The sequence below is a fragment of the Hemicordylus capensis genome, chromosome 5 (assembly GCF_027244095.1).
Source record: "Hemicordylus capensis ecotype Gifberg chromosome 5, rHemCap1.1.pri, whole genome shotgun sequence".
Lineage (NCBI taxonomy): Eukaryota > Metazoa > Chordata > Lepidosauria > Squamata > Cordylidae > Hemicordylus > Hemicordylus capensis.
In genome coordinates this window covers 143,793,862-143,813,246 of record NC_069661.1, presented here as the reverse complement: position 1 = coordinate 143,813,246, position 19,385 = coordinate 143,793,862, and the positions used below count along the sequence as shown (strand labels likewise).

Sequence of the window (19,385 nt, the reverse complement as noted above, 5' to 3'; positions counted from 1 at the left end):
TTCTCTACTACTCTGACACTATCCCTTTGGAATGTAGATTGCTACTCTCAGGGACTAACTTCCTTCCTTACTGCTTTGCACTTCCTCTCCCCCCTTCTTTTCCTGTTCCTTCTACCCTTCAACATGCAAGCTTCTCTCCCTGCACCATGTGTGCAGACATGCAGAATCCATCTGCATCCAGCTAGCTAGCTAGATTAGAGATCCTAACTTCTCACTTTCCTGTCCAGAATGGAGTTCTCTAATAAATATCATTTATATTGATTTGAAACTATGAACTGGCTCCAAGTTACTTTACTCTCAGCATACACACATGCCTAACCAAATTCCGCTGTGTTGTGCCTCCGTGCACTCTGCTATAATGAAAAAGGGATTCTCTTACTAGAGAGAATTCCCAACAGCTCAGACATTAGGCCAAGACTAATAGCATGAAGTTCAACAGAGACAACCAATTGCATTTAATAAAGAGCAAGCACAGTATAGGAAGAAGTCATAACAGGGTTTGTGAAAATGAACTAGGTATCTTCGTAGACCCCAAGTTGAGCATGAGCTAGCAGTGTGGTACAACAGCTTAAAAAGCCAATGCAATATTGGGCTGCATGAACAAAATAGTGTCCATATCATGAGTCAGAATAATTCCATTCTAGTTTGCCCTGGTCATTCTTCACTTGGAATACTGTGTCCAGTTCTGGGCGCTGCATTTTAAGGAGGACATTGACAAATTGCAATGGGTTCATAGGAGGGAAACAAAGACGATGGAAAAACAAGTCCTTTGACAAACAGTTGAAGGATCTGACTATGTTTAGCCTGGAGAAGAAAAGACTAAGGGGGATATAATGGCCAGCTTCAAATATCTGAAGGGCTGTCATGTAGAAGGAGCAGACTTGTTCTCTGTTGTTCCTGAGGGCAGGACTAGGACCAGTGGTTGAAATCACAAGGAAGCAGATTTAGGCTAGACCTGAGGAATTTTCTAACTGCAAGAGCTGTTCGACAGTGGAACAGTCTGCTTCATGCAGTGGTGCCCTCTGGAGGTTTTCAGACAGAGGCTGGATGGCCATCTGTCAGGGATGCTGTAGCAGTTTCCTGTCCCCTGAGCAGGTTGGCCTAGAAGACCTATTACAGGAGGAAGCAACCTTAGCTCTCCAGCTATTGTTAATAAATTGTGGCTGGGAATAATGGGAGCTGTAATCCTCTGGAGAACCAAGGTTGCCTTCTCCTGATCTGTAAGGTCCCTTCCATCTCTAAAGTTCTATGATTGTATGATCTTTGGTGAGCTGCTGTAAATGCCTCATTGACTGTATTCATTTGGTGTTTTGCAAGTTGTGCAAGCTTCGTATCTATAACACTATCAGTGTTCTAATTCAGAGCCTCTCATTCTCAACACTGTAACTCATTTTAGGTGCAATACATCTCTCTCTCTCTCTCTCTCTCTACATACTGTATTTTGATAGTTCTCTCTCTCTCTCTCTCTCTCTCTCTCTCTCACACACACACACACACACACACACACACACACACACTCACAGTAATTAGAAAAAACAGCAGGTGAGTCACTATCAGTGTTCCCTCTGATATTTTTAATCTGTGCACAGACTATGTTTTGTTCTCAGCAGCAGTATCAAGGCAGTGTGCGCGCATGTGCATTCAGAATGGGGCCTTCCTTATTCAAACTGAGCGGGATCTAAAATTAACTGAGCAGACATCAACAAACCTCTGTGTGTGTGTGTGTGTGTGTGTGTGTGTGCACATGCACACGCACACACCTTAGAGGTAACACTGGTCTGGCCACAGTACTTTACTGCCTTTAGATATGCTAGGTTTAAAGAAGCTGCTGTTTTTGTTACAGCATTACAGCTACTCAATTTGTCAGCACACTAGAGATTATATACAAAATAGCTAACAGTGCCTTCCATTCTCCCTTTGTTGGACTATTTTCCTCCTTGCTTACAAAAAATCTTCCTTTTTCTCAAACAGCTCCTCTCCAAAGAAGCTAACAGAAGTGTAGCCATTGCAAAGCTGCAGTCAGAGCACATTAACAGCCAACAGCACATCAAGGACCTGGAGACGAGGCTAGAGGTCAGTGTCTGTCAGTTTGCTGGTAATTGCTCTTCTGAATCACTATAAAGCTACATTTGTGGAGGCAGATGGACATTTCCATTTAATTTCCCCACATGATTTCCCCCCACCCCTTAATGTTAAATTGTCCGTTCCATAAAAATAGTCATGTTTGCTATTAACAGTTCTTGATTTCATGGGCCTTGGAGAAATATTTCTTGTGTTTTTGTGGTCTTTCTGCATATAATACTATACTTTGTACAAGTAGGAATGGAACAAGTTTTAGACTAGCATGTGCATTATGATAGTATGGTATGGTAGTGCATTATGATAAACAAATACAATTTTGATTAACAAAAATGGGGGTAGTGGTGGTGGTGGAATTGCATACCTGAATGAAAGAACTTTGAAAGCTACATAAATAGAAAACTGGAATTATAGTTTCCAAAACTGAAAGTTGAAGATGGTATGAGAGAGGTTGTCTGGTGGTGTGCACGTTCATCTTACTATCCTCCTAACACTTTTCAACTTTGAAGAAAATTCAGAACAAGTTAAATGTTCAACATTTCAGGACCCAGTCTAAGGTGGGATGCAGCAGCAGCAGTGTCATTATGTCTAAAAAATACTTTTACCAGAACTCTTGTTTCTGCTTCAAACTTGCTTGGATAGCATCCAAACATTCTTGGTAATCTTCATAAATTCACTTGATGCATATTTAAAACAAGAAGATATGCATTTTGAGACACATCGTTCTCAACAGTATTGTTAGTAAACAATACAATATGTAACAATGAACTTTTAACAATTAATTATAGCAAGGCTAAAATCATGGTCTTTGCCAGAAGGACAGTCAAACACAGATGGCTCATTAATGAGAATTCTTTGAACAGATTACAATTTATATGTACTTGGGAGCAGTTGTTCACTCTGCTGATTCCTAGAAAATACAAATTAAATATACTACAGAGAATGCCCAGAGGAGTATTTTGGCTTTATTTGGATTTTTTCATCCCAAATGGGAACACCATATTCCCTCAGCTATACAGATTTTTGGGACACCGTATTCCCTCAGCTATACAGCTTTCAACAAAGTTCCTCATCAAAGACTCTTGAGGAAACTTAGCAGTCATGGGATAAGGGGACAAGTACATGCGTGGATTGCTAAGTGGTTGAAGAACAGGAAACAGAGGGTAGGTAGAAACTGAGAGTTTTCACAATGGAGGGAAATAAGAAGTGGGGTCCCACAGGGATCTGTACTGGGACCGGTGATTTTTAATTTATTCATAAATGATCTAGAAGTTGGGGTAAGCAGTGAGGTGGCCAAATTTGCAGATGATACCAAACTCTTTAGGGAAGTGAAATCGAAAACAGATTGCGGGGAGCTCCAAAAGGATCTCTCCAAATTGGGGGAGTGGGCAACAAAATGGCAAATGTGCTTCAGTGTTGACAAGTGTAAAGTGATCCACATTGGGATGAAAAAACCCAGCTTCAAGTATTCGCTGGTGAGATCTGAGCTGTTAGACGGACAAGCAGAGGGATCTTGGGGTTATTGTGGACAGCCCGTTGAAAATGTTGACTCAGTGTGCGGCAGCTGTGAAAAAGGCCAACTCCATGCTAGGGATCATTAGGAAAGGGGACTGAAAATAAAACTGCTAATATTATAATGCCCTTATACAAAACTATGGTGTGGCCACACTTGGAGTACTGCATACAATTCTGGTCACCACATCTAAAAAGGACACTGTAGAACTGGAAAAGGTGCAGAAGAGGGCAACCAAGGTGATCAGGGGCCTAGAGCAGCTTCCTTATGAGGCAAGACTACAACACCTGGGGCTTTTTCGTTTAGAAAAAGGACGACTATGGGGAGACATGATAGAGGTCTATAAAATCATGCATGGTGTGGAGAAAGTGGATAGAGAGAAATTTTTCTCCCTTTCACATAACACTAGAACCAGGAAGGATCAAAAGTATATTTTATAAAGAGTTCCAGGCAGGATGGCTGAATTCCATCCGTTTTTCTTCTTTCTGACCAGAATTTGCAGATTATATATAAGGTGGCTAGGTTTTGTGCAGCTGTTTGTGCTTGTCACAGACAGTTGGTTAAGTAATATTGTTTTAATAGGTGTAAGTTCATCACTTTGGGGTTCTGGTAAATGTTACTCGTTTGGGTAGATTTTTATGTAATACACGTTACTTGATTGTAATATGTTGTAATAAACTAATTTGTTCAATATGCAGCATTTCCACAATTCAGAATATTCAGAGCTAGGTAAATAAGTAGTTTCCCTGGCTTCAGCATGTGACTGTCAACAAATAGACTGTGGTTTTTGGGGTGTGCACAAAAATGTGGTTTAGTTCGAATTCAAATCGAATTCAAACCTAACTAAGTCCTGCCAAACCAGTTTGGTCGAACCGACTGACTGGGCCAGTCCATTCAATCAAACTGGTTTGGTGGTTTGGGTAGCAATAAAGGGGTGGGGGAGCAGTGGGAAAGGTTGTTTAAGGTACTGACCAACTTGCTGCTACTTGCTGCCCCCCAGTACAGCCAAATTGCCAGCCATCCGGCTCTTTAAACAGGATGCTTGCATGGCGGTGCCGCAGTTCTGGCCTCTGCCATGTGGGTGGCCTCTCTAAAGAGCAATCCAGCTAGTAATGTGGCTGTACTGGGGGGGACGGGACCAAGTGATAAGAAGAACCTTAAACAACCTTTCTCGCTGCTCCCTTGCTGCTGGACTGCTCCCTTTCTATGTCAAACCGGTTTGCATTAAATCGGGCTTAGTCCAGTTTGCTCATGGACTGAACCAGCCCTGGTTCGGTTCATGATCAAACCACTGAACAGTCCCAGTTCAATGTGAACCAGTTTGACATCAAATGGTTTGTGCACACCCCTAGTGCGTATGTCCTGTTTAATCAACTGAATAGGTTTTAAATCTCTTTACATATACCGAGGATACAGATTTTCACATTCTTCACTTGAACTTTTATTTACATGGCTTTGTAAAATCCCGATCATCTGTCTCTGCTGCACTTTCTACTTGGAAAATGAATCTGTCAGAGCATGGGGCAGATTCTTTTATGGGACAGCAGCACTCATGCTCTGGAACAGTCTCCCTAGGGAAACTCACCATGCCACTACATTATTTACTTTCACTGACTAGCTAAACACTTTGTATTTACTAAATGTTTTAAAAGCACTTGCTGTTACTCTTTTCACATATTTACACACTCTTTATGGTATAAAAAGTAAAACCCAATCTCCATTTTGTGAGTGCAAATGGAGCAAGCACACATTTAATGTTGAGTAACTCTGTCTAATTTGGATCTAGTTTTGCAGGCTTTTTACTGATAGTGGCTGACATCCTGACTAACAAAGCACCAGTGCAATGGGAGAAAGACCGGTATAACATGCCAGACTATTGCTGCATTGGGCGATATGTCCCTGCGGTTTTGAAATTATTTGAGGCAAAAGTAGTGGTGCAGCTACTATATGGTGCACAGTTGGGTCCTTACTTTAACCTTGCCCCGATAGAGACAGTACAATCTAAGTTTCTAAGATCAATTATGCAAGCCCCTAAATGTGTCTCTAATGCAGCATTAAGATTGGAATTGGGAGTCTTGATAGTGGAAACTCGAGTGTGGATTACCACCCTTAACTATTGGTGAAGGTGGTATTCTCACCAATGGGTTTGGCCCCACTGATGCTTGAAGATAGTTTCCAATCACAGTGGAAGTCAGTTGTTAAAGAAAAGCTTACCTTTTATGGCTTTTCCCTTGAAGTGCTGAAATCCATGGGTTATGAACAAACAAAAAAGGCTGTGAAGCAAAGAATATTGGATATGGAATGGCAACAGGAGATAAGTGAGGCCCCAAAACGACTTAAATCATGGAGACCAAGCGAGCTGATTATTGTCAAGCCCTAATAACTTCCAAATATCGTAGAGCATTTGCACTGGCCCGCTTTGATGTATTGCCCTCAGCAGTTCTATATGGTAGATATGGTGGGATTCCTTATTCTGAATATTACTGTCCATGTAGTACACAGGCCATAGAGGATGTAGGTTATGTTTTATTATACTGTGATTTTTATAGGGATTCATGTGAATCATTAATTATACCCCTGATTAAGGACCTGCCAGGCAGAGCAGATGAAGCATATATTTTATTTCTCTTATCAGACCGTCAAGCCCACGTTACTCATAACGGCTAGGTTTTGTGTAATAGCAATGAATATACGATGGCATCTAATAAATCTACTGGAGTAATTTACTATGCTGCTATACTACTGTATATTCGTAAAGTTATTGTTGCTATATTATTATATGGACCTGATTTTGTATGGACCCCCCCCCCTTCTTGCTTCCGTACTGGTCAAAGACTGTAATAAAGTTTATCTATGTATTGGGGTGTGTGTGTGTGTGTGTGTAATAGTAATTTTGATGACCTCCCCTTTCCCTAGAAGCCCTCTGTTTCACATGAAAATATGTTCCTGAGGACATGTTCCAGGGACATATTTTTGCGTGGCACAGAGCACTTCCTGGGGAAGGGGAAGTTGTCAAAATTTGTCCCCACCACTGAGCCAACAGTGTAGCTGAGTGTATTGAACTTTTCAGAAGTACCAGTGCTTCTCTCTTTGCACCAGTGCTTTGTTAGTCAGGATGTCAGCCACTATTACTAATCTTAATTATGGACTAAGCTGTTTTGTAACTGCTATGTAAAGAGAGAGGTTGTTTTGACCCTGTCACCCACCAAAAGCCATTTTTACTTTTCCAGGAAAACAATATTTGGCAACATTTCATCTGGCAGTGTCAGTACTGTCGATGTTTTAGCAATTGCAAATATAACATTTTAAAGCATGTTGTTGGTCCACATGAGGTCTCATCACTTCCTGCACCATCTTCAGGATTTGTCTGTGGATGAAACAAGTTCCTAATTAAGAAGAGAACTGGTACTGAAAAGAAAGGCAGATGAACAATTTCTATAATTGTAATAGAAGTTAATAAAATAACAAACATCCAAGACTGCTTTCTAACACCTCATTGGTGTCATTGGTGATGTATAGCCTGAACCACAATAACGCCATTTGCTTTTAGGATCATGCACGTAGCACACAAAGAGCGAGGAGAGGCTGTGGAGTATTATCTTATTAGAAGCTGTTATAATTCTTTGCTGTAACTGCCATGCAAGCAGGAAAGCTTGGGCATGTGCTTAGATGGTTAGTGGAGGAGTATTGACTGGGAAGATGATTTGGAGGAGCTATTGTGGGGGAAAGTGAAAGTTATTTTTACTGTTTTATCTATACTGTTGGGAAACTGAGCTCATCTTTCTTTGAGAAACAAAACTTATTTCTTATCTTTGCTGTATAAATATGCTGCTGCATCACAGAGCAGGCATTCTGGAGGTTGAGCACTAGCAGACCAGAACCTTTTCTACTATAGAGCAAATAAAAAGCCTTTTTTAAAAAAACCTTTCTCATCTGGGAAGCCTTTGGCTCACTGACCCAGAAAAGAACCGCACTTGGGGTGGTACATCGTTGGGACAAAGCTTTGCATACGATCACGGCTCTACTAGGGATGTTTGGATTCTCTTGATTCCCTTCTAGAAGTAATCCAGGCCAATGGGATGTCTGGTCAGTTGTAAGCTCTTGTCATGTGATGAGTTTTCTAAAGTGGCAATAACATGGTTAGTGATTGTTTGTTTCCACCCTTTAAGCTTATATTAGCTTGTTCGTTCATTCATTCATTCATTTAGCAAATTTATTGACCACCTGACTTCCATAGACTTGAGGTGGTTTACATAAATTTTGTAGCTTAGGCCTACAAAATGGAAATATTCCTATCTGACATTTAATTTACTCTTAAGGAAGCAGATTGGAGAAGGCTCCTGGAGTGTTACTGGCTCCAGTAATTAATTAAAACCAAGAATAAAGCAGGAAGGCATCCAGAACGAAAGTGCCTTTTAAAATCTTCCACAGCTGGTGGTGACAGCAACAGGCAGCCTATTTATGTTTATAATAGAAATACTGAGAATTGAAACATCCTCCCCTCCCATCCCCTGTCCCCACCCCCCACAAGCATACATATAAAGAATGTAGATGTAATATTCTGATACTATGGCAACTGACTGATCTCCAGCAGGAGGTCCCATAACCAATAATGTAGTGTTGGGGCTCTAAAGGTACATTTATGGCAGTTCGAAGCAAATGCTCATCCTTTAAGTTTCTACACTCTGCAACAGAGGAATGGAGCTTGAGTGAAGTAGTCAGGGCCAAGAAACATAAAAGAGCCCAGCTGCAGCTAGGACTCTGTTGAATCAACTTGCTCCCTCACTGAGGTCCTGCCTCACCTTATGGGCCCCTGTGTGAGACTTAGCTTTGCATATAAGTCTAGTGGTCAGCAGAAAAATATCTTCAGAGATTCTAAGAAAATAATTGTAGCAGGGTTGTACTATGGTGTGTGTAAGCACATTTCATATGTAAAGTATCAGATGAGGCAGAACTTTGATGCCAAAGTAAAATCTGTACTTTAGCTATCAGCCAGGTTCCTCACTGTACACTGCAAGCCCTTGAAGAGAGTCTGTGGAAAAGGAAGAAAAAGTCTGAATGTGCAGTACGAATATATGATTACCACCTTGTCAATATGCAGAGCAGTACTTCACTTAAGCAGCTCAGTGTCAGATATAACAGAATGAAAACAATTGGCAATCAGGCCTAGAGAGAGAGTTAACGAGGCAAGGTTAATTTAAAAGAATAAGTTTTCCATTAGAAAGCTCTGAAAATGGGAACCGTTTGGGTAATAAAATGCAGGACCATCTTATAGCTGCAACACAGAACACACTGATTGAAATTAATGGGGTAGTAAGCTCAGAGAATTGATATGTGAACATCTCCTCTTGTGCTACACTGTCCAATTGCTTTCCAAAGTCATTTTGACCTGCTGTGAGCTTGTATAGGAGACTGCCAGTTGGCTCCATGAATCTCTGGGAGCAGACCAACCTTGTTCACTGTGTCTTGATAAAATAGAATAGAAAATAAACTTTATTTCGGTCATAGACCAGATTACTTGAGAAAATAATAATTCAACTATGACAACAGCTTATCTTCACACACACACACACACCACATTTGCAATTTGAGGTGGTGGGGGTGGCGGTGTTTGCTATCAGTTGCAAAGGAGGTCCAAGTGAATGCAAATACTGTGGTTTACTACTGCAACTGCAAGTTCTTCAATGGTTGGTTTTTCTATATCTATCTAGCCAGGAGAAGAATGTGATAGTGTGTGCGAATACCTTGCATGCTTCTGTTTAGGAATAACTCCCAAGCCTACATTTACCACCAGGGGTGTAGCAAGGTTGGACTGAGCCCAGAGACAAGATTTTAAAATGCCCCCCCTCACTGCCCCTGTTTACCACATTTCTCCACAGAATCCTACCAGTCAGGGACCTGGCCTCTTGAATCTTCTGGCCATCCTCCAGTGACCTTCCATGGTTTGACATAAGGCTCGGTGGGCTCCACAACAGTCCAAGCAGGTTCTAGGTCCTGACCTCTTTAACCAGGAGGTCAGGATAGGGCATGCAAAGGAGGGGCAGGATGAATTACCTATTTAGGCCTGGGGCAGAAGAGCGTTTGGACCCTGTCAGTGCAGCTGAGCACGTGTGCCATAAGATCACCTCACAAGAGGCTGCAAGCGATATCTTTCTGCATAACACAAGCTGCTGAGCTGCAAAGTAGGCTACAGGAAAATGCCATTGTAGGAGAGGAGCTGTCAAGAAAACTGGTCTCCCATCTGGGGCTCAACAAGAGTGCCAGTGGCGTGGTGAATTCACAATCACTGCCGCACAGAGCAAATAAATCAGAGCAAAGAACTGAAAGCTGTCTAGCTTCTACGAAGAGGAGGTAGGATGAACCCCAGGCCCTCCATTGTGGAGATGCCCTTGTGGGGTGGGGGGCATCCAGGGAAGGTGAAAACAGCACAAGGTAGGGCCCAGTTTCTCTCTCAAGTCATAGCTATTACCAAAATCTAGAGTATTCCTTGTCACATGGGATTATACTGGCCATGATGGCAAGGGGGCTGATCAATCCTTAAAGCCTACCAGTAGGGATGTGCACAGAGGATAGCTCTGTGGGCATACGTGTAAAGAGAAATCTGGCAAAGATTCCCCTTTACAAGTAAAGGGTTAAATGTGGGGTGCCCCGGGAAAAACTAGTGTTGCTTTCAATTACCTTGAAAGCCAATTACCTTGACAGCTAACCAGAACCAGCAGCTGAGTCTCCTTCCACCCCGCTGTCGGCCTCCCAAGTGATGCATTGGCCCATTTGGGGTCTGGGATTGCATGGACTGCCATTGTTTTGGGTTGAACAGGTCTTGCAATAACTAACAGAGAACATAGTGAGACAGAAAAAGTTGTCAAAATGGGTGTAAGTCTGCTCGTTTTATTCTTAATCCATCCATCAGTTACTAATCATTATATATTTATTAGTCATTTAATTGATTACAATTAGTGGTTGAAAAACAGGTTACAAATTATCCAAATAAATAATTATATATGTTCACCATTTCATGTGTGCTGAAACAGTTGTGCAATTGGTTGGTTCCATAAGTAAATTCAAAACTTTAATCTACTACTTGCAAAAGTGGGTTAAGTAGATTGGGTTGCAAGCTAGTGTTAGATCTGACTGGTTGTTATTGTAGCACACAACATGAGTTTTTTGGCAACAGAATGAAGGATGTTTAGAATTAACTGTCCAAGTACTGAGCAGAGCAAATAAAACATGCATTGAGCAAACCGGACCTTGGTGCAATGGAATTACATTACCGATACATTCTCATTTCACATTCCAAATGGCTCTCAAGGGGCAGCAACACAAATGAGGTTAACTTTTGGCCTGCAGTATATTAAACTGATACTGTGGGTCACATTTCTGGCAATGCACACAAAAATCTACACACAGCACAGTCAAATGTATTCAAATTGTATAAGGATGTAAGAACCTGCCTTATATAGAACTGCTTCTGAGGTCTGGTCAATACACTCAGCAGAATAAGGAGGAAATGTCAATGAAGCAGTAGAGTTGTGGTAGATTGAATTGAATCTGTGGTAGACTGAATTGTACCATTTCAGCTGGCAGGTAGGAAAATTCCAGTTTTCAACACTCTCATATATTAAGCAAAAAACCCTATTTCCCCAAAAGTAGAAATCTAGCATACAGGGAGTGGGCTAATCTAGTACATTTTTCCTTGCTATGCTAGAATTTACTTCCAAGGGCTGGCTTAATGTGCAACCCTCCGTCACCAGAAGGAGGGCTGCAGAGGGCTGAGGGTATGCATGAAGCCCTCAGCATCCCTGCACTGAAGGCTTCTTTGCACAGCTGAGTAGGAGCAGAGGGGGGGGGTAGGTAGCAATTTCCGTGTATCCCTACAAAAGCCATTTACAGTGCACTAGTATAAATCTGTCCCTGAGGGTCACACAGCCCTCATAAACAGGTTTATACTAATGTAAAGGCTTGTGGAGGGAGGAGAGAGATGCAAATATCTCTCCCCCACCTATCCTCTGCACCTGCTCAGCTGCACAAAGAAGCCTTTAGCACAGGGTTGTTGAGGACTTCTTGCACATGCTCAGCTATTCTTTCTGTGACATAGGGCATCATACCAGCCAGGGATTTGTTTATTTTTTAACCTAGAGGGACATTTAAAAATGGCATACTTGCCTGCAGTTTAGAGGATCAGGCACCTATGTTCAGAACTAGGAAGTCACTCCCTAAAAATTGCCAGGACTTGCCCCTCCCAACTTTGGCTTCAGAATTCTCAGTGGGCAGACTCCATTATGTTCCTAGCTAACTTTCCCTTAGTTATTTTCCCTGTTATTATGGGGATTTTGAACAAATATTACTCAATAATCACTAGATTGATGTTTTTTAAACCAGTAAAAAGCACTAGTCCAGTATGGACCTGAATTTTGAGGGAATGCTAAAAAGTGTACATATACACATATACATGCATACACATATGCATACATACAATGTTGTTAAAAAAAAAAGTCACCAACACTTTGAATCCTCTTTTTAGGAGTTTAAAACATAAACTGCTGTATTATAGCCATTTTGCAATGAATTTGCACCAAGCCTGTAGCAGTAGTATGTCCCCTAGTTGATGTGTGCACAATTTTTGAATGGATACAGTTATTTATTTGTTTGTTTGTTCAATTTCTATAGCGCCCTTCCAAAATGGCTCAAGGCAGTTTACACAGAGAAATAACAAATAAATAAGATGGATCCCTGTCCCCAAAGGGCTCACAATCTAAAAAATTTGATTTTATAAGCAATATAATGCTCAGGGCTTATAATGGCGGAATGTTGAAATTGCACATCTCTACTGGCACAACTGCAGGAGTGTAATCTTGTCCTTTTGCACAGATAATGTGAGCATAAGACAAACTGCCTAGACCTAAACAAGGAACTACTGATTACAGTATACAAACTGAGCCATTCATGGAGTGCTTTAACTATTGGCACAGCATTATCTCAAATATTCTTTGTCCATGAATATTAAGAAGACCTGGTGATAAGGCTACATCTGAGAAACTGGCTCATAAAAGATGTGGGAAGTAATAAAAGATGATGTTTATTGCCATTCCTATTTAGGCTGTTGATTCCGATGACCAAAAGGAGCAGAACAGTTACACAAAGGTCCTAGACTTCTGGGAAGATCTGACTTCCAATCCATTAAACCATGACTCGAGCGTTCAGGGGACCCATCCATTCTGAGCTCTTTCCTGGTAGCAGCAGCCTTGAGAGACATCTGTCACGCTAGGACAGAGAGTTCTCTATGACATGGATCTCTGTACTCTCAGCATCCTTTCCTCACACTTCCATCATCAGCACAAACTGAACTACTGTGAGCACTTCCGTTGCAAACTATGGGCTTTAAGGTGCTTTGGCTGGCAGCTATGCACCTCTGATAAGACATGACATGGCTTGTCTATCTGGAGCAATGATCTGAATAAGAAGAGAGAGAAACTGAAGAAATAAGATTACCACCTTTGACTGAGGACCGATTCTAATGTTTCATTCCTTACTTAACATTGACAACTGAAACTTTGTTTCACTGCTTGTGAAAACTGCTTCTGTGCGGCCGAGGTCCACATGAGGCTGTGATATTTTGATGAGAATAGTTCCACTTTATTCCATGTTAGGCCAGCCTCTTCTGGAGTACTACTGTATCCCATTCTGGATGATAAACTTTAAGAAGGATGTAGATAAATTGGAACAGTTCAGAGGACGGCAATGAAGATGATAAGGAATCTGGAAAATAAGCCCTGGAGTTATTCGTCCATGGCTCCATGCTGTGGGGTAAATGTTGAGCGAAGCCACTTCAAATCACACTTGCAGCATTGAGGGAAACAGCCCCTCCCCTCTGCTCTCAGATTTTGTTTTCATGCAGGTTCACATGTTTTCCTCCATGTTTTCCTTCTAGCCAATTGTGAGGGCGGGAAGAATACTAAAGAGCTACATCTGCATTTCTAATAAGAGTATCCTTTCATGCTAATGATTCTACATCAGTGCCTCTCCCTATTTGCTCTGGCATTTTCAGAAACAGTAGCTTAAAACCAGCATTTAAAAAAACCCAGAAATACCTCCAGATAAGCTAGAATTCGCAAGACAAAGTCCACTTTGTGTGTGGAGTGGGTCCAAGGATCTCAAAGGGACTTTGGGGTAAGTTTGGCTGGTGTGTGAATGCACACACTCTCTTCTGAAGGAGATTTGGGGTAGGAGCTCTGTCTGTAAAGCCTCCAGCCCTGAGAGGAAAGATTAAAGGTACTGAGTGTGTTTAGCCTGTAGAAGAGACAATTGCCAGCGAATATAACAGCACTCTTCAGAAACTGAAGGGCTGTCACATAGAAGAGGGCTATGACTTTGTTTCTGCTGTTCCAGAGAGCAGGACTAATCCCAATGGGCTTAAGTTACAGGAGGGTAGGTCATAGTGGAATGCAGGAGAGACTTCTTAATGGTAAAAGCAGTTTGACAATGGAACCAATTATGTAGAAGGCTGGTGGACTCTCCCTTGCTGGAGGTCTTCAAGCAGAGGCTGGGCAACCACCTTTTGGAGATGCACTAGCTCTGGATTTTCTGCACTGAGCAGGGACTTGGGTTACATGGTTTACAAAGCCCCACCAAGTCTGCAGTTCCATGGCTCATACCACGTGTGCTGGTCTAGTTGTGTGGAGAGCCTTCATGACAGCAATGTATGTTCTTATAGCTGCTGTCATTGAGTGGAGCTTTTCCATGCAGTCAAGCTAGTACAACTGCCAAGACAGGGGTTCCCAACCATTGTGGCTAGAGATGATGGGAGTTGTAGTCCATCTACATCTGGAGACCCAAGATTGGGAACCCCTATGCCAAGAGACTCAAAACATTATGGTGCTCACATGTAGGTTTTTGGCAGTCTCACATGTGGACTATATTGTATGAACAACCTCAGTGTTGTAAAATATTGACCTTCAGCTGTTGGCCATGGCCCACAACTGGGTTTAAGCCCCCTTATCTAAGATGGATTGCACAGTTGTGCCACAACTGTCTTTTCGAAAGGAACAGAAATAATGGGGAAGGAGAGGAGAAAGAGGGAGACAAAAAGCAAGAACAAATCTGAAAAGGTAGAAAAGAGAAGTGTACTCCACTTTGAAGTTTATACAAAAAGTGGTATAGAAATGTTTAAAATAAATAGGTAGATAGGTTGGATAAATGTAAACAATTACAAATTAACCCTATGTAGTAGTCTGTGGAGAGTTAAAGCTCTAGAAGAACTGCAGGGATAGTGAATTTTACATTGGTGAAATTTAGGGAAGGTCAATAAATTTATAGCATCATGGATTAAATACTGGTCACTTTTGTTAGAAGACCCCAGTTAATGATAATGCTCAACCACAAGTCACAAAAACAATGCTTCTTGTAAGTTGTGTCCTATGGGCCATCATTCATCATCATCCCTTCCAGTAATCAGAACAACTACAGGGACCCTATCTTCACAGTCATGTTTTCCTTCCAGGTATGAGTTTTAATCTAATTTTAAAGGGTAGGGGCACAAATCAGAGAGGGACATGCAAACCAAAGATTTATTATCTATCTATCTATCTATCTATCTATCTATCTATCTATCTATCTATCTATCTATCTATCTATCTATCTATCATCCTATATAATAAAACCCTAAGGTACCTGCGTCCGTGTCTCTGGCAGGTGTTCTGCGCATGCGTGGCGCGCAGGGACGCAGCAACGGAAACTACGCACACAACTGTGTGCCTCTTGCAGGTGTTCTGTGCATGCGTGGCGTGCGCAGACGCAGCAACGGAAACTACTCACACAACTGCGTGCACGCGTAGTTACCGTCTCTGCGTCGTAGGTCCACGTAGCAACCCGTTAAACCTGCAAACAGTTCTACACAACTCTTCTAGCGCCCGTTAATGTAATGGGCTTAATGTCTAGTAAATAAATAAATGTCCGATGAATTCTCCAGGCTATTGGGGAAACACAGAGCATATCCAAACAACAGGGGCTGCAGAGATGGGAATTTCTCTCTCCCTATACAATCCTGGGGATTGTAATTATGTGAGGATCTCTACAGCAGCTCACAAAACTGCAGTTCTTAGGATTCTTATGGGGTTTCTCATTAGTTTCTCATGTTTCTCATGAAACTAAAGTGGCATAAAGACCCATATACATTTGTAGTGGCGAACATAATGTCCTGCATTATGATTCTGTAACACTGTGCTCAGGGCTGCTGTGGATTTCAGAGGCAGCCTCAATGCTGTTCAGAAGCAGTAGTTGCAGAAGCAGTGTTTCTTCAGGTTCTTCGAAGTGGTCTCTGTGTTTTACACCAATGGGTTTTGCGCCTGAGTAGAGACCTCGTCGGAATCTAACAAGTTCTATTTTCCTGCTTTTGGCGTGAACCCCACCCCCAGCTGCTATATGCGGCTGCACCACTCCTCATCCTCTCAGTCTTTCGTTGTCCATGCTTCAGACAACATCATGGAGTCTGCAGCTCAGCAAGGAGTGGAGTTTTTCTTCCCCTGTTGTTTATTTTTCCTGCTCTTCGTTTTTTCTTCTTTTAATTTCTTCGCATAGTAGCGTTTTTCTCCTTGGCATTTTTGTTTTATCCCCCAGTTTTCTTGTTCTTTTGCCTTAGTCCCGGCTGGGGCGAGGCATGAAGGCCTGCAAGCCACTGGGAGTGCATGCCCGGCACAATTTTTTTAAAGAAATGTGTCCACTGCGGTTCCAAGATTCCTTCCCCGGACACGCACAGTGAATGCCTCCTGTGCATGGGGGAGTGTGTGAGGGAGTACATGGGGGAGCTTGATGAGCGCTTGCGTGCAGCCCTGTGGGAACTGGCTCTCCATTTGCTGGAAGTGGTATCTAAAAAAAGAGGTGTGAAAATGGCCACCTCAATATCAATGGAGCATCCTGAATCGGCTCCAGCTGCGATTGGAACCCTGGTATCGGTACTGGCATCAACATCTTCTGCAGCAGTCCATGCGGTGGCCACACCTGAACAGGGCTTGGAGCGCCTTCCCGCTCAGTTATCGGACCCTGCTCCAAACTCAGCCCCGCTAAAGCCTGAGAAGAAGAAGAGGAAGTCCAAATCTCAACCCGACCTCCCGGCTGGGCAACACTTGCCCCTGATTCTGAAGAAGAAGAAGGCGGAGCCTGGTACCGAGATGGAAGGCCCAAGCATGAAAAAGTCTAGGCAAGCCCTTTCACACCCAGTGTCCTCTACCACTGTCCGGGCACAGGACAACTCTTAGGGGTGGGAGCTCTCGGTACTGTCGGACAAGCCGGAAGCTGCTTTGTCAGTTGACCAGGCGTACTCACTATGTCACCCTCCGGAGGATGCAGCGTGGCTACCGCGTAGGTGCTTGCCTGTTCACAGCGATGCTGCCCAGTTTGCTTTGAGGGATTGCGGACACCACTGGGACCCGGATGATCACTCGTCAGTGTACTGTGCTGGAGGGGACTGAGACCCCTCTGTGGAGTGCTACCGCTCTTTTGAGTACCACTTCCACCATGCAGGACCTATGGTCTGGAGCACAGGGATTGCTATGATTGGTACGGAGGAGACACTCTGTCTGAGTACTCTGACTGTGGCCGGGGTTACTGGGGTGTTCGACATCATGAGGACTGAGTTTATTACAGGCCTTTATCAGCTTGGGACTTGCGTGCCCCTCCCTCTCACGCTGCTGGGAGGTCACATTCTCATTCCTCCTATGATCGTGCTTAACGCCAGGACTCTCCCCAGACCCTGGGGGCTCCGCATCCCACTGAGCCTGTGTACCAAGCTCCCCTGGTTCTGGCTTCGGTACCAGAGGCCCAGCCTGATAAGCTGGACTCCCCACTGGACCCGGCGGGAGTCATGCAAGAACATGTGCCCACAGGGGGTTCGGACTATGAGACTGATTCCAGTTCATGGGAATCAGAACCCATGTCTCTGGGTTCATCACCTTTGGGAGTGCACTCAGACTCAAAGTCGGTCTTGCCCTCAGAGGACTTGAAGGTCTATTCAGCCTATGTGGGCCGCATGGCCTCTGCGCTGTGGGTGGATGTCGGTGCCCAGAGCCATGAGGAATCCGACCCTCTCTTTGCCTTGATCAATGCCGCTGCCAAGATGCCGGTGGCTTTGCTTCTCAACTTGGTGCTCCTGCCCATCATGAAGGGGGCATTGGAAGAAGCCCTCCACATTGTCCCAACCCATTCAACACTTGGAGGGCTTCTACAGGGTACGCTCCCAAATGAGACGGCCTTCCTAAAAAACCACCCGGCACCAAACTCTATCGTGGTCAAAGCCTCTCTGCAGCGATCGAGGGGCCATGGTCAGTCGACCCCCTCCAGGAAGGAAGGGGGAAAGTTGGACTCCTTTGGGAGGAGACTATATTCTGCCTCAGCGCTCCATTTGCACTTGGCTAATTACCAGGCGTACAACGCCCGCTATAACCAGTTCCTCTGGGAAAAGGTGGCCCTTTTTTTCAAACTCTTGCCTCAGGACAAGAAGGATCCAGCAAAAACCTTTCTCTGGGAGGTGATCAAGGTAGCCAAGAAGGAGCTTTTCTCGGCCCGTCACTCAGCAGCATGCACGGCCAACATCATGGCCACATCCATGGCTCTTCACTGCCATGCTTGGCTGTGATCCTCTGGTCTTCACTATGAGGCCCGGTCCAGGATTGAGGATCTTTCTTTTGGCATGACCCTGTTTGCGGAGCAAACTGATGAGATGCTCCAGAATGTGCAAAAGCTTCATAGCATGGCAAGATTGATGCCGTTTGCCTTGCCCTTGGTTAAGCCTCAGAGAGCCTCTTGGTAGCTGCCGTACCAGCAGAAGCCTTCATTTCAGCATCCATCTCCATCGGACTGCTCCTTTCGGGGCATGAAGTCCCAACACCGTTATAAGCACGGTACCCAGTTGGGCAAGTCTGTGCTCCCTAAGCAGTGGCCCGGTACCGTCTCCAAGAAGCAAAGACTTGGGGCACTTTCGGACCCGCTTGGTGCCCTTCGCGGATTGTTGGACAGAGCTGACTGCAGACCAGTGGGTTCTGTCCGTGATCAATCTGGGTTACACTTTGGAATTTCAGGAGATGCCGCTCTTCTCCAGGGTGGTGTCCCCCTCCTCCATCCCCGCTCTTCAAGCAGAGGTGATGGCTCTGCTCTTGAAAGATGCAATAGAGCCTGACGTTGATCCCGAGAGCCCAGGCTTTTATTCCCAATACTTCGTGGTACCGAAGCTGGATGGGGGCAAACAGCTACCTAGTCTACCAGTACTTCTGGCTGCTGTCGGTACCGAACATTCTGAGTACTCTAGAGTGGGACATGTGGTTAGCATCCATCAATCTCAAGGACGCATATTATCATGTGATGATCCGGCCACAGCATCATTGTTTCCTGAGGTTTCAGATGGGGGGCTCCCCTACCAGTTTAGGGCACTGCCCTTTGGACTCACGATGGCGCTCTGCATCTTTACAAAATGCCTGACCCCTGTGGTGGTGTGCCAGCAAGAAGAGGGGGTGCAGGTGCTTCCATATTTGGATGATTGGATGGTCCTGGCGCATTCAAAGTGGGCTGCCCTGGACACCCTCGATACTGTGATCCAGACCCTACAATCTCTGGAGTTCAAAATCAATTTTGGGAAGTCCCACCTGGTACCTGTACAGAGACTCCAGTTCATCGGGCTGATCTTCAATACGGGATTGGAGAGAGTCTTCTAACAGATCAGAGTCTATGCACTCTGCAAGAGGGTGATGGAATTCTCCTTGAGGGGACTGTAAACCCTCCACTCGGTGCAGTACCTTCTCGGGCACAT

The 19,385-nt window shown here is 43.9% G+C and overlaps 1 protein-coding gene across 5 annotated transcripts in view; it reads left to right on the top strand.

Moving 5' to 3' along the window:
* The window catches only part of LMNTD1 (lamin tail domain containing 1), a 252,312-nt gene that overhangs the window by 74,927 nt on the left and 158,000 nt on the right, over positions 1-19,385 (top strand). For all 5 annotated transcript variants that reach the window (XR_008308458.1, XR_008308457.1, XM_053255218.1 and 2 more), the window contains exon 2: positions 1,972-2,073. Coding sequence is in view for 3 of the 5 variants with exons in the window: in XM_053255218.1 (XP_053111193.1) it covers positions 1,972-2,073 (102 nt within the window). In the remaining 2 variants the exon portion in view is untranslated. The remainder of the gene's footprint in view (positions 1-1,971; positions 2,074-19,385) is intronic.